General features: G+C 39.7%; 4 protein-coding genes across 4 annotated transcripts; 2 read left to right on the forward strand and 2 right to left on the reverse strand.

The window, feature by feature from the left end:
• Positions 1-430: 430 nt before the first annotated feature.
• On the reverse strand, positions 431-2868 carry calhm1b (calcium homeostasis modulator 1b). Its single transcript, XM_071503431.1, has 2 exons — positions 2286-2868; positions 431-1029 (listed from the first exon to the last, which is right to left on the reverse strand). The coding sequence occupies exons 1-2, from the start codon at positions 2829-2831 to the stop codon at positions 517-519; spliced, it is 1059 nt and encodes a 352-aa protein (XP_071359532.1). The 5' UTR covers positions 2832-2868; the 3' UTR covers positions 431-516.
• Positions 2869-4680: 1812 nt separating this feature from the next.
• On the forward strand, positions 4681-8807 carry LOC139635883 (inositol 1,4,5-trisphosphate receptor-interacting protein). Its single transcript, XM_071503429.1, has 2 exons — positions 4681-4810; positions 5126-8807. Exon 2 carries the CDS (start codon positions 5138-5140, stop codon positions 7118-7120), a length of 1983 nt encoding a protein of 660 aa, XP_071359530.1. The 5' UTR covers positions 4681-4810; positions 5126-5137; the 3' UTR covers positions 7121-8807.
• zp3c (zona pellucida glycoprotein 3c) lies at positions 7187-10174 on the reverse strand. The gene is made up of 8 exons (XM_071503430.1): positions 9537-10174; positions 9334-9440; positions 9002-9105; positions 8383-8566; positions 8174-8300; positions 8011-8099; positions 7725-7798; positions 7187-7407 (listed from the first exon to the last, which is right to left on the reverse strand). The coding sequence occupies exons 1-8, from the start codon at positions 10101-10103 to the stop codon at positions 7235-7237; spliced, it is 1425 nt and encodes a 474-aa protein (XP_071359531.1). The 5' UTR covers positions 10104-10174; the 3' UTR covers positions 7187-7234.
• Positions 10175-11077: 903 nt separating this feature from the next.
• On the forward strand, positions 11078-15351 carry LOC139636233 (ras-related protein Rab-40C-like). Its single transcript, XM_071504083.1, has 6 exons — positions 11078-11794; positions 11898-11958; positions 12062-12122; positions 12209-12286; positions 12536-12758; positions 13134-15351. Exons 1-6 carry the CDS (start codon positions 11641-11643, stop codon positions 13433-13435), a joined length of 879 nt encoding a protein of 292 aa, XP_071360184.1. The 5' UTR covers positions 11078-11640; the 3' UTR covers positions 13436-15351.
• Positions 15352-15389: the final 38 nt, after the last annotated feature.

Consider the following 15389-nt stretch of genomic DNA (forward strand, 5'->3'; position numbering starts at 1 on the left):
AGCAACACAAGCATTCATTAGTGTTGTTATCAATAAGAATTCTCCAGTGTGCTGTAATAATGCTTTTACAGACTTCAAGGTTTTTTGCCAAGCTCAGTCCCTCAGAGAGCAGTAGCAGTTAGAGTGTGTTTTCATTACTAAATCATGCCCTATAGATAAAACAGTGGTGACAACAGTACAAACAAGTTTTGGTCCCAGTTCTAGACACCTTCTGAGAAAAATGAATTGTATCTGAACCAGAAATATATTGACAGTTTGTGTGTATTATGCTCCATCAGTCAAACTATACATTACACCATTACACTGAATTCCTCTTTATCCATTCATAAAATGTTATGTGCATTAAATTATATATATATATATATATATGTGTGTGTTAGTGTGTGTGTATATATATATATATATATATATATATATATATATATATATATATATATGTAGTGTTACATTTCTACTCCTAATTGTCCAAAAGCTAAAGAAGTTTCAGCTGGAGTTTCTCTTTTCTCTTTGAACTCTTCAGACCTTACTGTAATATACTGCCCATTCCTTTTTTCCCACGTCTTGGGTGTGTCCCTTTACAAACCCATTTAGTGCGCCATTGGCTTGTCCATTCAGTATGCCATTGTTTTCACCATCTGCTTGGTCCTTTCTCAGAGCCAGCGCTGGCTTACAGGTGTGCCAGTTCCACAAAACTTTATTCATATCATCCTGGGCCCTGATACCCAGAAGCTTGTCTTCATCACTTCTCTTCTTGTCTTCGTCATCATCGTCGCTGTCGTCCTTGCACGAGTGATGGCGGTGGAAGCTGCCCATCTCCCCACTGATGTTCTCAAAGTACTGGTGGATACAAACCTTGGCAAAGCTCTTGGCGTGCTCCTTACAGGTCTCGTCAAACATCTTGCGCTCAATGTCAATGTAATGAGACCAGTACTTGGTCTTGAGGAAAGCAGCCTGGGTAAAGCATGGTCGAATAGCCCGGATCAGGAAGGCCGTGAAGGTCATCATGAGCAAAAACATCCATCCACATGCCTGTGAAATATAGACATGTATTAGTATAATGATATAGCAAGCTCAGCATTATTTTGAGCCCTCATAATAATACCCTGTGGTCAGAATATAGACAATAGGGAAAGGGGTCTTGGACCCAGTATCTGATTAATCTTGAATCAGTCTGGCTGAGCAGGACATGCCACAGTGTTTGGTGTTGTTCATCTAGATACGTAGTTGAACCTGTAATGGGAAAGGCATATCTAGCAGCTTCCTGCCAGTTTCATAGCTCATTAACAGAATCTGTATATCAACAGACTTTTTAGAGACATGTCACTTTTAAGCCTGTATAATTGCCCTTCGTCTGATCAAAGACCCAAATAACAGTGTGGGTGTTTTTGGACGGATTGAAATAGGTCCCAGTTCCATGAATGATAAATTCAGAGGCTTATCTATCCCTCTAATAAGCGAACCGGGAAGCTTTAGCGAACTCAAAGTGCAAAGTCAGTTTGAGTCTGGTGGGGGGAGGATTTAAGTTAAATACAGTTTTTGAGGAATAAAGCAAGGACAATTAGATTTTACTGAGTCATACTCTTCAGTAATGAAAGTTGAAAAACTGCCTTCTGAATATGCTCCCAACTTTTTGTCAAACCCTCATTAAAAATATCTACTACACACATATAGGCCTATGATATATTTATATGAAGATAAGAAAACTGAGGTCATGAACCCCGTAATTGTAAATTCCAATTCCAAATATTTTGTCTATTTAGCTATAAAGCTGTGTTTTCTGACAATTTCTTCAGTAATGTATTTATTTTGTTGTATTAGGGTTAGTCTAAACATACTGGAACCAGCCAAACTACCCTCTGGTTGTCAAAACCCCCAATTTAAATTCAGCCATCATTAATTTTATTACTTACACCTGCGCTTTTCACACTGTGACATGCCACAATGTCCGTGTCAGTGTCATGAGAACAGATTTAATTACATAAGTGTTTTTGTAACTGTCTCAAAATGTATTATTACCCATGTTGTCAGTGTTAGCTAGCTAGCTTTGCTGATCCCAAATTTCCAAATAACTACACCAGCTTATGTTAGGCTATAAGCTAATAGCAATAGCCAGTAGTGCTCAGCTTTATTTATTCACAGTTTGTTTAAAATATGCCATTTGACTGGTCGATTTGGTCTGCAAAATTGTCTCAGTTGTCTCCAGTTCTGCCTTGGTTAGCAGGTTGTCAGCTAACGACCTGTTGTTTTAAAAAAGAAAGATTGATTTTAAAAAATCACCAGACTACCTGTGATATACACTTGATGTATCGTGATGCTGCCACTCTTATTTCCTGATGCTCAAACAGGTCTTTGCAAGGAATCCTTGCCAGCAGTTTTATCTTCTCCGTCTCTGACATCCCCCTAACAAGACTGTAATTCCCAAACTTGTCAATATCCAAGTTGATGCTGAAAGCACACAGGAAACTCTTCCCATCCATAAGAGTGACAGACACCCAAACTGCAGGCGCTATCAAGGATCTCTGTGTAATTGAACAAAACATGTAGCGAAGGATTGTGGGATCCTTCCTCCGCCTGCCTGTGGGTCTTTTCCACTCCTCGGCGAGCACTGACACATTATTGTTCAGTACAAAGCCCAACATAAAGAACCATATAGGTGGAATAATAAGCAGTCCGATCCCATAGGTGTAGTTGTACTCTGGCATGCAGGGACAGCTGAATTCAAAAGCAGAGTACATCTGTGCACTAGCTAGTGCCATGATACCACAGATCCCATTCATAAAAGATTCCTGGTTGGATTGAAGGAACTGGAACATCATACGGAACTTATCCATCTTGAGAGATGTGGTGGATCTTTGCTTCTGATGGAATTAAATCTGTGAAAAGAAGTGTGGTAGAAAGTTTCCAATCAGTCAGTAAAAAGTGGTAGAAAAGGTACCACAGCATGCTAATTCTTTGTGTGTGTCATTATTGTGTACATAAATCACCTTACAACCAATGTGTTATTAAACCTGTTGTGTTCAATGAAGATTTTGTAGGAATTGTTTTACCACTTTCCACAGAGGCTATTCATAAAGGGACTATAAATTGTAAATAATGGCTTTATTATTGGTTAATAAATGGCTTAATACTGTCTTATAGATCTTTTACAAGCCATTAATAAGAATAACTTTTTGACTGCTACACTGAAATATCTAACTGGTTGATGAGTGGCCAATTAAGTCGTTAGTAACTGTGATTAATAAGGAGTAATAAACCATCAGATAAACAGTAATATATGTTAATGAATCATAAATAAAGGCTAATAAACCTTTGGTTAGAAATGTTAGAGTGATTAAGGGTCAGGGGTTTCTCATTTTTTTTTAATAAGCCTACAACACAACTTAGTAAGTCATCTGTAATTATAACTGTTAGTTATAAATAAAGGTTGCATAGAGTCATCCAAGTCCTGCAGTTGTAAATGTTAATGAATTGTTAATAGACTAATTTTGGTTGAGATACACCCCTTTTTCAGAGGATGGACGGCTCAACAGCCAGAAAGATTTTCACAACCCAGCAATCCAAAAATCTCATTTAAAAAGAATTCAATAAAGCATTCAGAAACTTCACCATTAAAAAGCCATTGTTTATTGCTTTCAAAATCTTTAAAAGCATCTCTTATTAGGGAGTGATACCAAAATCTGACATGCTGATATTGAACTACGACTCTAAGCTTTCACTCTGCTTTCATGCAGACTGAGGTGTTATAGGTGTCAAATATCTACAGATATTGATCAGAAAATAACAACACAAACACACTTACCAGCTTTCTTAAGAGTGGATGAACAAGAGGAAAGGAAATTTTCATGTCCATAGTACAAAAAACTTGCACTTCTTATCTCTGACTGACTCTGGCCGACTGAAAAGTGTCTCTCGAACTCTCTGTGGTGATTTTCAAAGCTGACCACATCATCTGTTGTCTTGCCCCTCCCTTCACAGGCACCTGTGTGTGTGTGTGATGTAACAATAGATTCACATTCAACCCACACTTTCTCTAAAGTAAACCTGCTACAGCGCTCAGGAAACACTTACATGCGTTCCAGTCGGTTCTTTCACACTTTACATTAATATTGTTTATGACTTGAACGATGAACATAGTACGCAGTAGTGTCAACACAAGTTACCAGAAGCAGTGCTGGTCAGCTGTAACGATCCAGACATGCAAAAACGGCCTCGAAACATTCAAATATCTGTGGCTTTGCCTGGAAAATTTGGTTGTTGACTAAGAGGTGAAGGGTGAATCGGTTTCCACTTAATCAGAACCAAATAAATCAAGGGACAGTGGCTGTTGCATGCAAAGTATAATCATTATTACATCTCTAAGGGATTTGTTAGTTTATGTCACATAGCTATTTGAACTCAACTGCTCCCACTGACTGAGGCAAAGCTTGACAAACCAGTTGGAAGCCCACAAGAGAATAAAAGGCAGGGGCTTACTCTGCTATTCATAGTTTTTATTTGAACCATACTTTGTAGCCTATTATAGTATAGTGTCATTAAAATTTTGTTTATGACTCATTCAGTGACTAACAGTAAAAGGATCATTTCAGACTTTTCTGAACGTGCAGTGAAACATACAGGAAGTTGGTACTATCTGTTTTCTTCATTGTATTGCACAGCAGAGCACATGGGCAGGGTGTGCAGGAAATAAGTCACGACAGACAACCTACATCTGAAATAGGAAGAGATCAGTGAGCCTGTGAATGTGTAAGGTTACTCTCTTGCTTCCTCCTTTGTACCTATTCACACGTTACTGGAACATTGCAATACTGAGGTAAGCAATAATTTGTTCTGGTGTGTATTCGTGCTCTTCTCCTTTAATGTTATTTGCAGCAGCAAATGGTGTTTAATATAAAATGTAATGTTAGGGTAAAGTGGATGCCTCTAGGCCAACGAGGAAGTAACTCATCACTTTTTGGCTTTGCATCATTGTGAAATTTACTGGCAAGATTGTTCTCATAAAGTATTTTAAAATATAATTGCAAGGATTTTATTCAGTCTTTTATTTTTTACAAATTTTATAGATGCATTTTTCAATATCACTGAAATGATTTGTAACAATTCTTTATTCTGTTTGACTTATTCGCAGACAGTATTGACGATGCAAGATACTCTGCTGCGAGTGTTTTTCGTGGCTCTGGGTCTCCTAACGTGTCCGAGGGACGACCCCAGGGTGGAGGAGGAATTGGATGATATCGTCACAGTGGTAATGCAAAAGCATGAAGAGAAGCTGCAGAGGGAAGAAGAGAAACTAGACCAGGAAATGACACCTGTCAGTGAGAAAATGACACATACTGACGACAAGGGGCCTCAGAATGACTTGAAAAGCATTACAGAGGAACAAAATCAGTTTGATCAACACGTTACTGACAACTATGAAACGTCAGTCTTAGAAGATGTGACTGTCACCAGACAAGATTCAGGGGAAGACTATGCTGATCAGAAGTTACCAGAGGGGGGACATTTTACAGCTAACCCTGATCCAAGTCGGCCACAGAAGTCCAGAAGTGAGTCTGAGATTGCTCTGAAGACTTCACCAGCTGACCATGAGCAAAAGGGAAACTCACAGTTGGACATGAGGCGTCAGCAGGGCGAAGACATTCAGACTGAAACAATCAGACCACAGGAGCAACAAAGAAAGCCTGAGGAGATGGAAGACTTTAGCTCCAAAGAGGAAGCATCATCTCTGTCAGAGGCCCACATCAAGTCATCAGAAAATGAAACTTCAGAGAAGGTAATGACTGACTGGGAGGAGGATTTCCTGTGGTACATATGGAATACATTATCCATTATTTCCATGATCCGCTTCTTCAGAAAATACTTGAGAAAAAATTCCCAGATGAAACAAGGTGAAACCAGGACTTTCCCAGGGACCTGCGTCGCTGGTGAAGTGCCCCTACCCGACAGTGACACTCTGCAGAGTTTTCATTCTAAATATGTTGAAGTCTCTTCCAATAAGAAGTGGAGGGAGGATGAATTTCTGGAAGGTTTTGCAAATCACCTAGTGGAGACCATGAGGACCGTTTGTGATAGAAATGGAGGTATGGTGATTGAGGACTGTCAGATGTTGGATGCATGTGATATAATCGTTCCCTTTACCCCACCTGAGCCGTATAGCTTTCAGTGCCTACTCTGCAATAACCAGGCGAGTGACCTTCTGCCAGATATGCCAGTCTGTGGTAAGATAAAAGTGGTGGAAAATAAGAAAATCCAAAATGGCTGCCCCTGCCAGTCCTCCGATGCTGGTGACGATATGGTTTGCCTGCTGCACTGTGAGAACGAGAAAGTAAAGACAAAAGTTACTGATGTTTGCGATGGCACGCTTTGCTTGAAGAACACTCCTTTCCTGTCAAAATCACAGGTCACCAGGTGGTTTCAGAGCACAATCAAACAAGCGTGGGCACTGATTTCATACAAGTACGAGTTTGAGCTCAGCATTCGTAAAATCGATGCGCCTGCTGCCCTGGTTGTTCGATTCAGGTCAGGGAAGAGGGTAAGCTTCAGCATGAATCCTGTAGTTAAATTCAACACTGCTGCTCATTTCTACATTACCCCTTGCTCCCCAAACAATCTGGACACTTTTTGGACGCTCTCCCTGAGCATCTACGAGGATCAGCTCTTGGAACGCCTCTCTAAACGCCTGCCTGAAAACTCCTGCCACACTCGAACACTTGAAATTGCACAGTTCCTTCACAAGAGACAGACAGCACTATCTGGAATTAGTGCACTCAAGGATTTTCATTTCAAAACTGCACTAATGCATCTGCTTCTGACCAAAGACCCGTCACAGTGGAAACCAAACTATGTGTCTTGTAGGTTACGAGACTTACTGGAGTTCATGGAGAGAAGCCTGGAGAAAAAGCTCCTGCACCATGTTTTTATTGGGAACCCTTTATCCCAGAACATTATTCAACTCCCCACTGAGTTTAATCAAGCAAAGCCAGTGAATCTCTTCCATCCCCTTGTGGTGCAGGACTGTATCTACAGAAATGCTCTAATGCATTTTCAGGAAATGCTTAGAAACACACACATGCTGATACATGATTATGTTGTTCAGTGCCAGCCATTTGAGAAAAAATGTTGAAGACATGAGTAAAGTTTAACTTGAGGTTAAGAGATATAACAATGAATGACACTGTGCAATAGAAACTAAGTACAAGAGTCTTTTATTTAAAATTCTGATCATTTCCACATGCTTTCAGTAGTCATTCTCCCAATAGTTTAGGAAGTCTCTGTGCTCTGCCATGTCAGGGTCCTCCAAACTGAATGTGTCAGCATCGAACAATTTCATCTGAGGCTCAACATCCTCATATCTATCCCTGCTGCTCAAGTCAACCTTCCAAGAGTGACTGGAGATGAGATTTCTGGAAGCTGTTGAGTGTTTGGGGAAGAAGGGAGGGGAAAAAAAAAAAAAAAAAAAAAAAAAAAAAACACACACAAACTTAATCTGTGGGAGAGTAGCTTTGAGGCATTTTGCCTCAAGATATTACAAGATTGTCAAATAATGGCTAAGAACTTTGGACTTGTAATATTGCTTGTACATGAAAGCAAAAATGCTTCATGATTTGACTAAAGTGCAAGTTAAGGTCTGTGCCAAGATGAGGCTCATGTGTAAAGTGACTGCATTTCATACTAATGAGTTTGTAGTGATTTTTCATAATGTGTAAACACAAAAGATGTAAACTTACCCTTAGTCTGTGCTGAGGGGCAAGTTGAGTCACAGCAGGTGCACACGGAGTCGTCGCCATATAGCTCCTTCCACCTGAACCATTAAGTTTTATTAAGTCTTCAAATTGCCAGCTGACAAGCAAGGTGATAACAGATCAATACAGCACACCACAGGTGACAATACTCAAACTACCATGAAGTGTTGATAAAAGCTTCATTGTTTTGTCTGTCCTACCCACCAACAAGACCTTCCAAAGCAAGCTACCTCCACCTGTGGGTGTTCACCTTTAGCCAAAGACAACTTACTTTTTGGTCATTGGATCATAATTACAAGCCTTTGAAGTCAGGGTCGGACTGAGTTTCCCCTTTGATATCTCACAGTGCATGTAGAGTTGCTGAAAGACAATGGACTTCAGTGTAATTGACTGGACACTTTGACAGTACACAGCTCCAAGTTTACTCACAGTACCTGAGACGAGGAAGACGGGGAAACCATGTCCTTGAAAACGAGGGCACCCACACTGAACTTCTGGACCATCTTTGAGTCACCACTGAGGAACTTTGACTGTACAGTCACTTTACTGTCAATCATACAGCTGCAATTACACAGAACATGCATGTTAACCATGAACCAAGTGAAAAGTCCATTTTAAATTCTGAGACAATTTAAAATCTGACCCTTGGTTGTCAATGACTGTATATTTAGGAGTGGAGTAGGGGTCCTGGTAGGCAGTCATGAAGCACTTGTTGATGTACAGCCTCTGATCTCCAGAACGGGCAGTATTTTCAGGTTGCTTGGCCTCAAAGTACATTGGCTGACCCAAGGTGTACGTTTTGGCACCTGTGATTTCATTCCCTGATGCTGAAGCAAACAAAAGTTTTGTCACTGAACAGTTTTAGACAAATTTAAGGACTGCCACATATTTGCCATTTAAGGTGACGCAGTGAAAGTGAAAATTTGAACATGGTGATTAATTCCTGAAAATGCTTAGTATGTGATTTGGTGTTATGCTTGTATATAGCATACCTTCAGATGCTTAAGAAAACAAACAGATCTTTCAATAGTAACATGAAAAACTAAATAAAAATTTGTATGAACTACAGAGTTTGTCTCCAGTTTTGAATCAATTGTACATGTTTTTTGGCATTTGTTCCTGGTGTTTGCACAAATGAAGCTGAAGTAGTCTCAGAACATTTCCCTTTGACTTCACCTCATACACAGAATTCATAGTAATTTGAGAGAAATTGCACATGCAATATTTTAGCTTTAAAAAAAAAAAAAAAAAACACCCCATACCATCTTGAGCACTGAGAATTATATTACTCTTTGGTTGGAGTGCTTTGTAAACTGTTCCTCCTTGTAGTTTGGGATAGAAGCCAACTTTATAGGAGTGAAACAACCTGTAACAGTCATGTGTAAACTTATGTTAATACAAAGTTAAAACAGAACAGTAATCTTATATTACTCTTTAGTTTTAACAGTATGTTAAGTGTTGCTGAAATATAAATCCTTAATTTGAAAATTTAAACTTAATTCTTGTAGCTAAGGCAATTAAAAGCCAGTTATAAGCTGGACTCCAATTTCTTATATAATGTGGCCAAACTTTAAGAAACAAGTTAAAGTCTTACCTGGGAAATTTACACTGGAGAGAAACATCAAATGGTAGTTCCCTTAAAATTACAGAGAGTGGCTTGTAGTGGAGCACATTGCTGAAGGACATATAATCTGAATTACTCTGGAACATACAAACATTTTGCTGGTTGTAGTTTGCCAGAGTGAAGTAGAAAAATTCTACTGAAAATGAACAAATTAATAAAACTCCTCTACCAACCTCTTTCTTGAAGCCGCAGTCAGTTTTCAGAAGGTACAGGAGGTAATAATGGTCTTTGGTGCCTTGGTTAACAGGACAGGTACCTAGTTTCAAATATTTATAAGCACCCCTAGTCTTAAACACCTCTCTCTTAATTCTTACATACATTCTGTCAACATGACACAGAATCTCCACCAAATTCCCTCTGACTGCTGCTTTTACTGCTGCTTTTTCTACAGCAGTGGCATTAGCAGGACCAAGTAACATGTCCTTGACCCAGGCAGGGAGGGGTCTGGCACCTTTTTCTGGCTTGAAAGTCTCTTTTGGATACTTAGAGGCTGAGACACGCACATACTCAGGAAACTTCAATGCTTCAGGTGTTGATGATCCACTACTTGATGCACTCCTCCAGAATTTGGCTTGGGGCGCAGGGGTAAGTGTCATTTCTTCTCCTATCACTGTTTCCATTCTTGCCCACTCCGATTCAGGATCTGGCACAAACAGGCCTGATCCTGCTCCACCTCTAAACCGATAACTATAGGCAGAACTAAACAGCAGTAACAGGACCCCAGCGTGTAGCAACCCCATTTTCACTCTGGCAGGTGTCTCTCACTGGAGGTGACCCTTCACCTGCATGGGCTGAGTATAATAATGATGTTTCACCTGGCTTTTCTGCAATCAGGAGAGAAAACTGCTACAGCTGCTGCAAATACCAATCAACGATAACCAATGAGAGGAGACCAAGAATAATCACCTTTACAGGCCTTTATTTGTAGCAGTTTGTGGTGCCATTGATATGTTTTGCATTAAACAGAGAAGTGTCTGTTCTTTAGCCAGTCATATAAATGGGGTGGACAAAATAATAGGACCACCTGCCAACATAATACAGTGCAGTTCAACAATACCATAGAGTATGTCCTTCAAAATGATCAGACAGTTGAATCAACATCTGTCTGAAAAAAAACTGCAGGACTGTTGTATTAGACTGTATTAGTTTTAGCCCAGTGTTCCTAATAAATTGACAACTGAGTGTATATCATGATGTGAATCCCTACAAATTTCAGTACAACATTTATCATACAAAGAATAAGAGGGAGAGAGAGAGAGAGAGAGAGAGAGAGAGAGAGAAAGAGAGACAGAGAGTGAGAGAGTCAAACATCAATTCATCAATTACATAACTATTGTTTAGACATAGATAGGCTATCAATATTACTCATCAAATAGAAAGAGATGTAATTTTATAATAAAGCTTGAATAAAAATGTGCAAAAGGCATAGTTAATATTATTATAACAGATAAATTATATGAACACATTTCTTATTACTGTTAAACTCAAGAGTCTTAATATAATTTTCAATATCAAAAGATCAATCAAATTCCAAAATGTGGAAAATTTCTGTTAGTGAATATAAAATTAAATGGCAAATAAAATAAGAAAACTAACAATAAATTGTGTTTCTTGTTATTTTCAATGTACTTTCTTTTTATTTTACAATGTTATATTTTTCATAACACTTTTTTAAATATATATTTTAAAACCAAAACCGGATGTTACGCAGCTAATGATGTCAGTACTAGGAAGTACCAACACAGCCCACTTGGCTAGACGTTGTGCTCGGAAGCTGAATATCCCTCGTTGGCTTTTTTCTTTAAAAACAAATTGAAACAGTTGTATATGGTTTGGTGGAGTATCGATTAATGTAGGACTAAACAGACTCGTTTTTACTTTGTATCTTCTGTTTGTGCTAGAATGCGTTTTTATCGTATGTGTTAGCTGGCTAGCTAACAAGCCAGCTAGCAGCTAAGGTTGTTTTGATTATTAATGTGAAGACCAACGTTACTCGACGGTGTCTGGACTCGGTTTTCCAGAGCTAATACACATTGGAAGCTTTTTCCCATATGATCCTCTGGAATGAGGAATTTATTTTTGTCTTGGAAACTACAAAGTACAACATAGAGTTTATGTAAAGCGTGAGTATTGCAGCAGCTAGCTGGTGACCTAACGTTAACGTCAAACGGCAGTCGCCTAGCCTTCGCTGTCGCTGCTGGGGACCCTCTGGTTCGCCCCTTACTCCGAACAGTGGACGTCTGGCGAGCTTTAACAGCTCTCCGTGAATCGGATCCAATGCGTGGGATGATGGGCACCCAGAGTAGTCCTGTCAAGAGTTACGACTATCTCCTGAAATTTCTTTTGGTGGGAGACAGCGATGTCGGAAAGGGAGAAATATTGGAAAGTTTGCAAGATGGATCAGTAGAGTCTCCTTATGCTTACAGCAGTGGTGAGTAAATATCTCTGCTTTTGTTCAGTTGTATAGAAATTACTCAAAGAGGCTAGAATGACCAACATTAACCAATGGTGTGGGGGATTGTGTGTAATCCCAGGGATTGATTACAAGACCACCACGATTTTGCTGGATGGAAGAAGAGTGAAATTAGAGTTGTGGTAAGTGTCGTTATTATCATAGTGGCTGCAGTAATTAACAACCCCATAGCAAACTGGTCTGCCTACATGCTTGTGTGTGTTTGTGTGTATGTGTGTTCAACAGGGACACATCAGGACAAGGCAGATTCTGCACAATCTTCAGGTCTTACTCTCGTGGAGCACAGGTGAGGACTTGTACAGCAGGTTTAGAGTTTTTCCCTCTTTGCCTAATTCTGTGCACATGTCAAGATAATTGACTTTAATTTCACAGGGCATCTTGCTTGTGTATGACATCACCAACGGCTGGTCGTTTGATGGCATTGACCGCTGGATTCGGGAAATTGACGAGGTAATCCCCTTCCACCCATTTCTGGTGGACAAAGAAATATAGGAAACACCTAACACAGATGGGGGGGGGATATCCTGTGTCTGTATTATTTCAACTGAGAATGGTCATTGTCTGTTTCTAGCTTTGCCACAGTGTTTGCACACCAAATAGATGGACGTGTAGAATAGCTTTTCTGAAAACTGGATAAAGAAATACATTAAAATATGGTCACTGTTTATTTCAAGAGTTTATTTAATCTATTTTCATCAGCATGCCCCAGGTGTGCCCAGGATTCTGGTGGGAAACCGACTTCACCTAGCTTTCAAGCGACAGGTACCAACTGAGCAGGCAAGGGCTTATGCAGAGAAGAACAGCATGACTTTCTTCGAGGTCAGTCCACTCTGCAACTTCAACGTCATTGAATCCTTCACAGAGCTTTCACGCATCGTGCTAATGAGGCATGGAATGGAGAAGTTTTGGAGGCCCAACAGAGGTGAGCTGGTTAATAATATTTACCTACATGTTCTGTCACATTTGGAATATGTGTTTTTTATTAAGTTATTTCCAACTTCATTGTTGGAGACCTTCAGAAGGGGCTCTAAAATGGAAGAGAAAAATGTGCAGAGTTTACAAAATAAAGCTTAAATATTGATAATAGTAAGGGACCAAGAAAAAAAAATCAGGGCTAACAATCTTTATGTGTCACAGAGCATCTGCTTGGTCTCCACTTATCTGTGATTACTAAATAGTTGTGTGTAAGAACATACTGAAAACATATTTGCAGGCTTCTCCCATCTGCAGTTCATACTCCATACTGTATGAGTCATAACATCCATATTCCCTTTTCTTATTCTGGCTTGTTCTACAGTCTTCAGCCTCCAAGATCTGTGCTGCCGTTCCATAGTCTCCTGCACACCGGTGCACCTCATTGACAAACTGCCCCTCCCTGTCGCCATCAAGTCCCACCTCAAGTCTTTCTCTATGGCCAACGGCATGAATGCAGTCATGATGCATGGACGCTCCTATTCAGTGGCAAACAGCGCAGCCTCAGGTGGAAGCAGTGGTGGAAGCAAAGCCAACAGCCTCAAACGCTCAAAGTCCTTCAGGCCCCCACAGAGTCCTCCAAAGAGCTCGTCAGCTTCCTCCAAGGGGAACTGTAAGATTTCATAGTGAAGAAGTGGACTAATGGTTGCCTCCATAGGACCAGAATTAAAGGTGTTGTTGCTCCAAGAGGTCACAAGGCCAGAGAGGAGCATGGAGAGCTGCAAGCTATCTTCATCGGAAACAGATATAGCTGTGACCTTACAGTGACCTTTGGGAACCGACTTGGATGGTTTGTTTTCTGCTTTCTTTGCGCTTGCCGGTGCCATCTTGTGGATGTCCGTTTACTTGTACTCTTTACTACAGAGGCTCACTGTGATCAAGTAGAACAAGAGTTCCCTGGGACCAACAGATGTGAATTTAAGGACTATCGCTCACCTGTTAACACTAAAAATGAGTGGAGGGACATTAGCTAGATTTTATGTGGATCAGGATTGTTTATTGGTATTTAAAGTTGACTTGAAGTTGTAAATATCCTGTATGTGCTGTCGTTTTGGTCTGTGTGTAGTGATTGTTCTTGGGGAGGAGCTTCTTGCGCTTGTTTTGTCTTGAATGTTTTGGGAGCTTTGATGCTTTGATGTACAACTTATTTGTGTGTCTTACGCCCTTTGCCTACCGTAGAAAATTCCCTTAACAGCCTCAAGGGTACTGAGCTACTTATTGAAGACTCAGATTAGTAAAGATTTACATTAGACTGGTTTAAATTGAATGTCATGAGCACGCAGGACTACTTTCCCAGGTTCAATAGTTCTAGACTTGAGAGAAATTCAGAAGCGTAATCCACTGAAAACATTCTTAGTCTGGCACTGCTTATTCTGTGAAACTGTCCAGCAAAGTCGAGCCAAGTCGTCTTGTTTGCAAAACTTTTTGTGGTGCCCCTAAATTTAAGCCTGAATGAATTCACCCTCCGTCTCCATCAGTCATTGGTTCAGACATCTATTTACTGTCTCAGGCCATTTATGCAGCTAAATCTAATATTCTTAGTTGTATCATTGCCTTAAATGATTTAAACCATCAACAGCATGATCAATTTCAACCTGTTAACGCCTGAGGCAATTAAAAGATTGCTTGGTGCTGATTAGTAAACCTTGTACAAACTCAGATGTACAGCTCGTTTGCTCAGTTTTGGTGTTTTGCCTTCAGAATCTTCTGCAGTGGTGTCTTGGTTCTTAACAGGACTGTGTAAACTCGCAGAACACTGGTGTGAGGAACATTTTAATTGGATTGCTTTTTCGATATTTTATCTATATGCTATGTATTTATGAATGTAAAACAATATTCATCCGCTACCTTTCTGTGGCCATGTGGTAATATTTTAGACTATTTTAGACTGTAATAATTAGAGGTGGAAAGTCACTGGGTACATCAGCTCCTGTCATTTTTATTGAGCGTTGCTGCTTGTCTGAATATTTGTACTTTTGCTACTTAAATGAATTCTTATTTCCCAACCCTCTTAAAGTGTGTATGATAATAGTAATAATAGGTGGGATGTGGTTGTTTACAGTACAGTTTTTTTTCTAGACACAATGCAAGAACCATGTACCATGAACCATGAACCATGAACATGAAGACTTGTTTTTAAATCAGAACTAACAAAATAATACTTTTGTTTTAATAATTGAATAATCAACACAAATATTTTTTATTAAAATATAAATTCTCAGTCTTTCCACCTCTGATTACATGTGCTATATTTCCACTTCAACATTCCCAGTGTCATGGCTGTATGTATGTATCAAGGTCAATGAGTGCATAAACAATTGGTGCATGTTTCTTACTGGCGCCTGTTTCATGTGGTGTATGGTGTGAGACCAGTACAATAGACTAACAGAACTTTTGAGTGAACAGTGAAAGCACTATATGTAATATTTGACAAGGATTGTTGCTATCAGAGCTGTGTGTCTAAAGGTTTGGATACGGGATAAATTATAATTTTGTCTCCATTGAAAACGGTCACCCATCAAAATAAAAGGTAAAAACTACAAGGTTCGCTTTGTGTGTCCATCAGCTTGTGTGCTGTGAT

The sequence above is a fragment of the Trachinotus anak genome, unplaced genomic scaffold (genome assembly GCF_046630095.1).
Source record: "Trachinotus anak isolate AG129_WGS33_773 ecotype Australia unplaced genomic scaffold, CSIRO_AGI_Tana_v1 ptg000019l, whole genome shotgun sequence".
Lineage (NCBI taxonomy): Eukaryota > Metazoa > Chordata > Actinopteri > Carangiformes > Carangidae > Trachinotus > Trachinotus anak.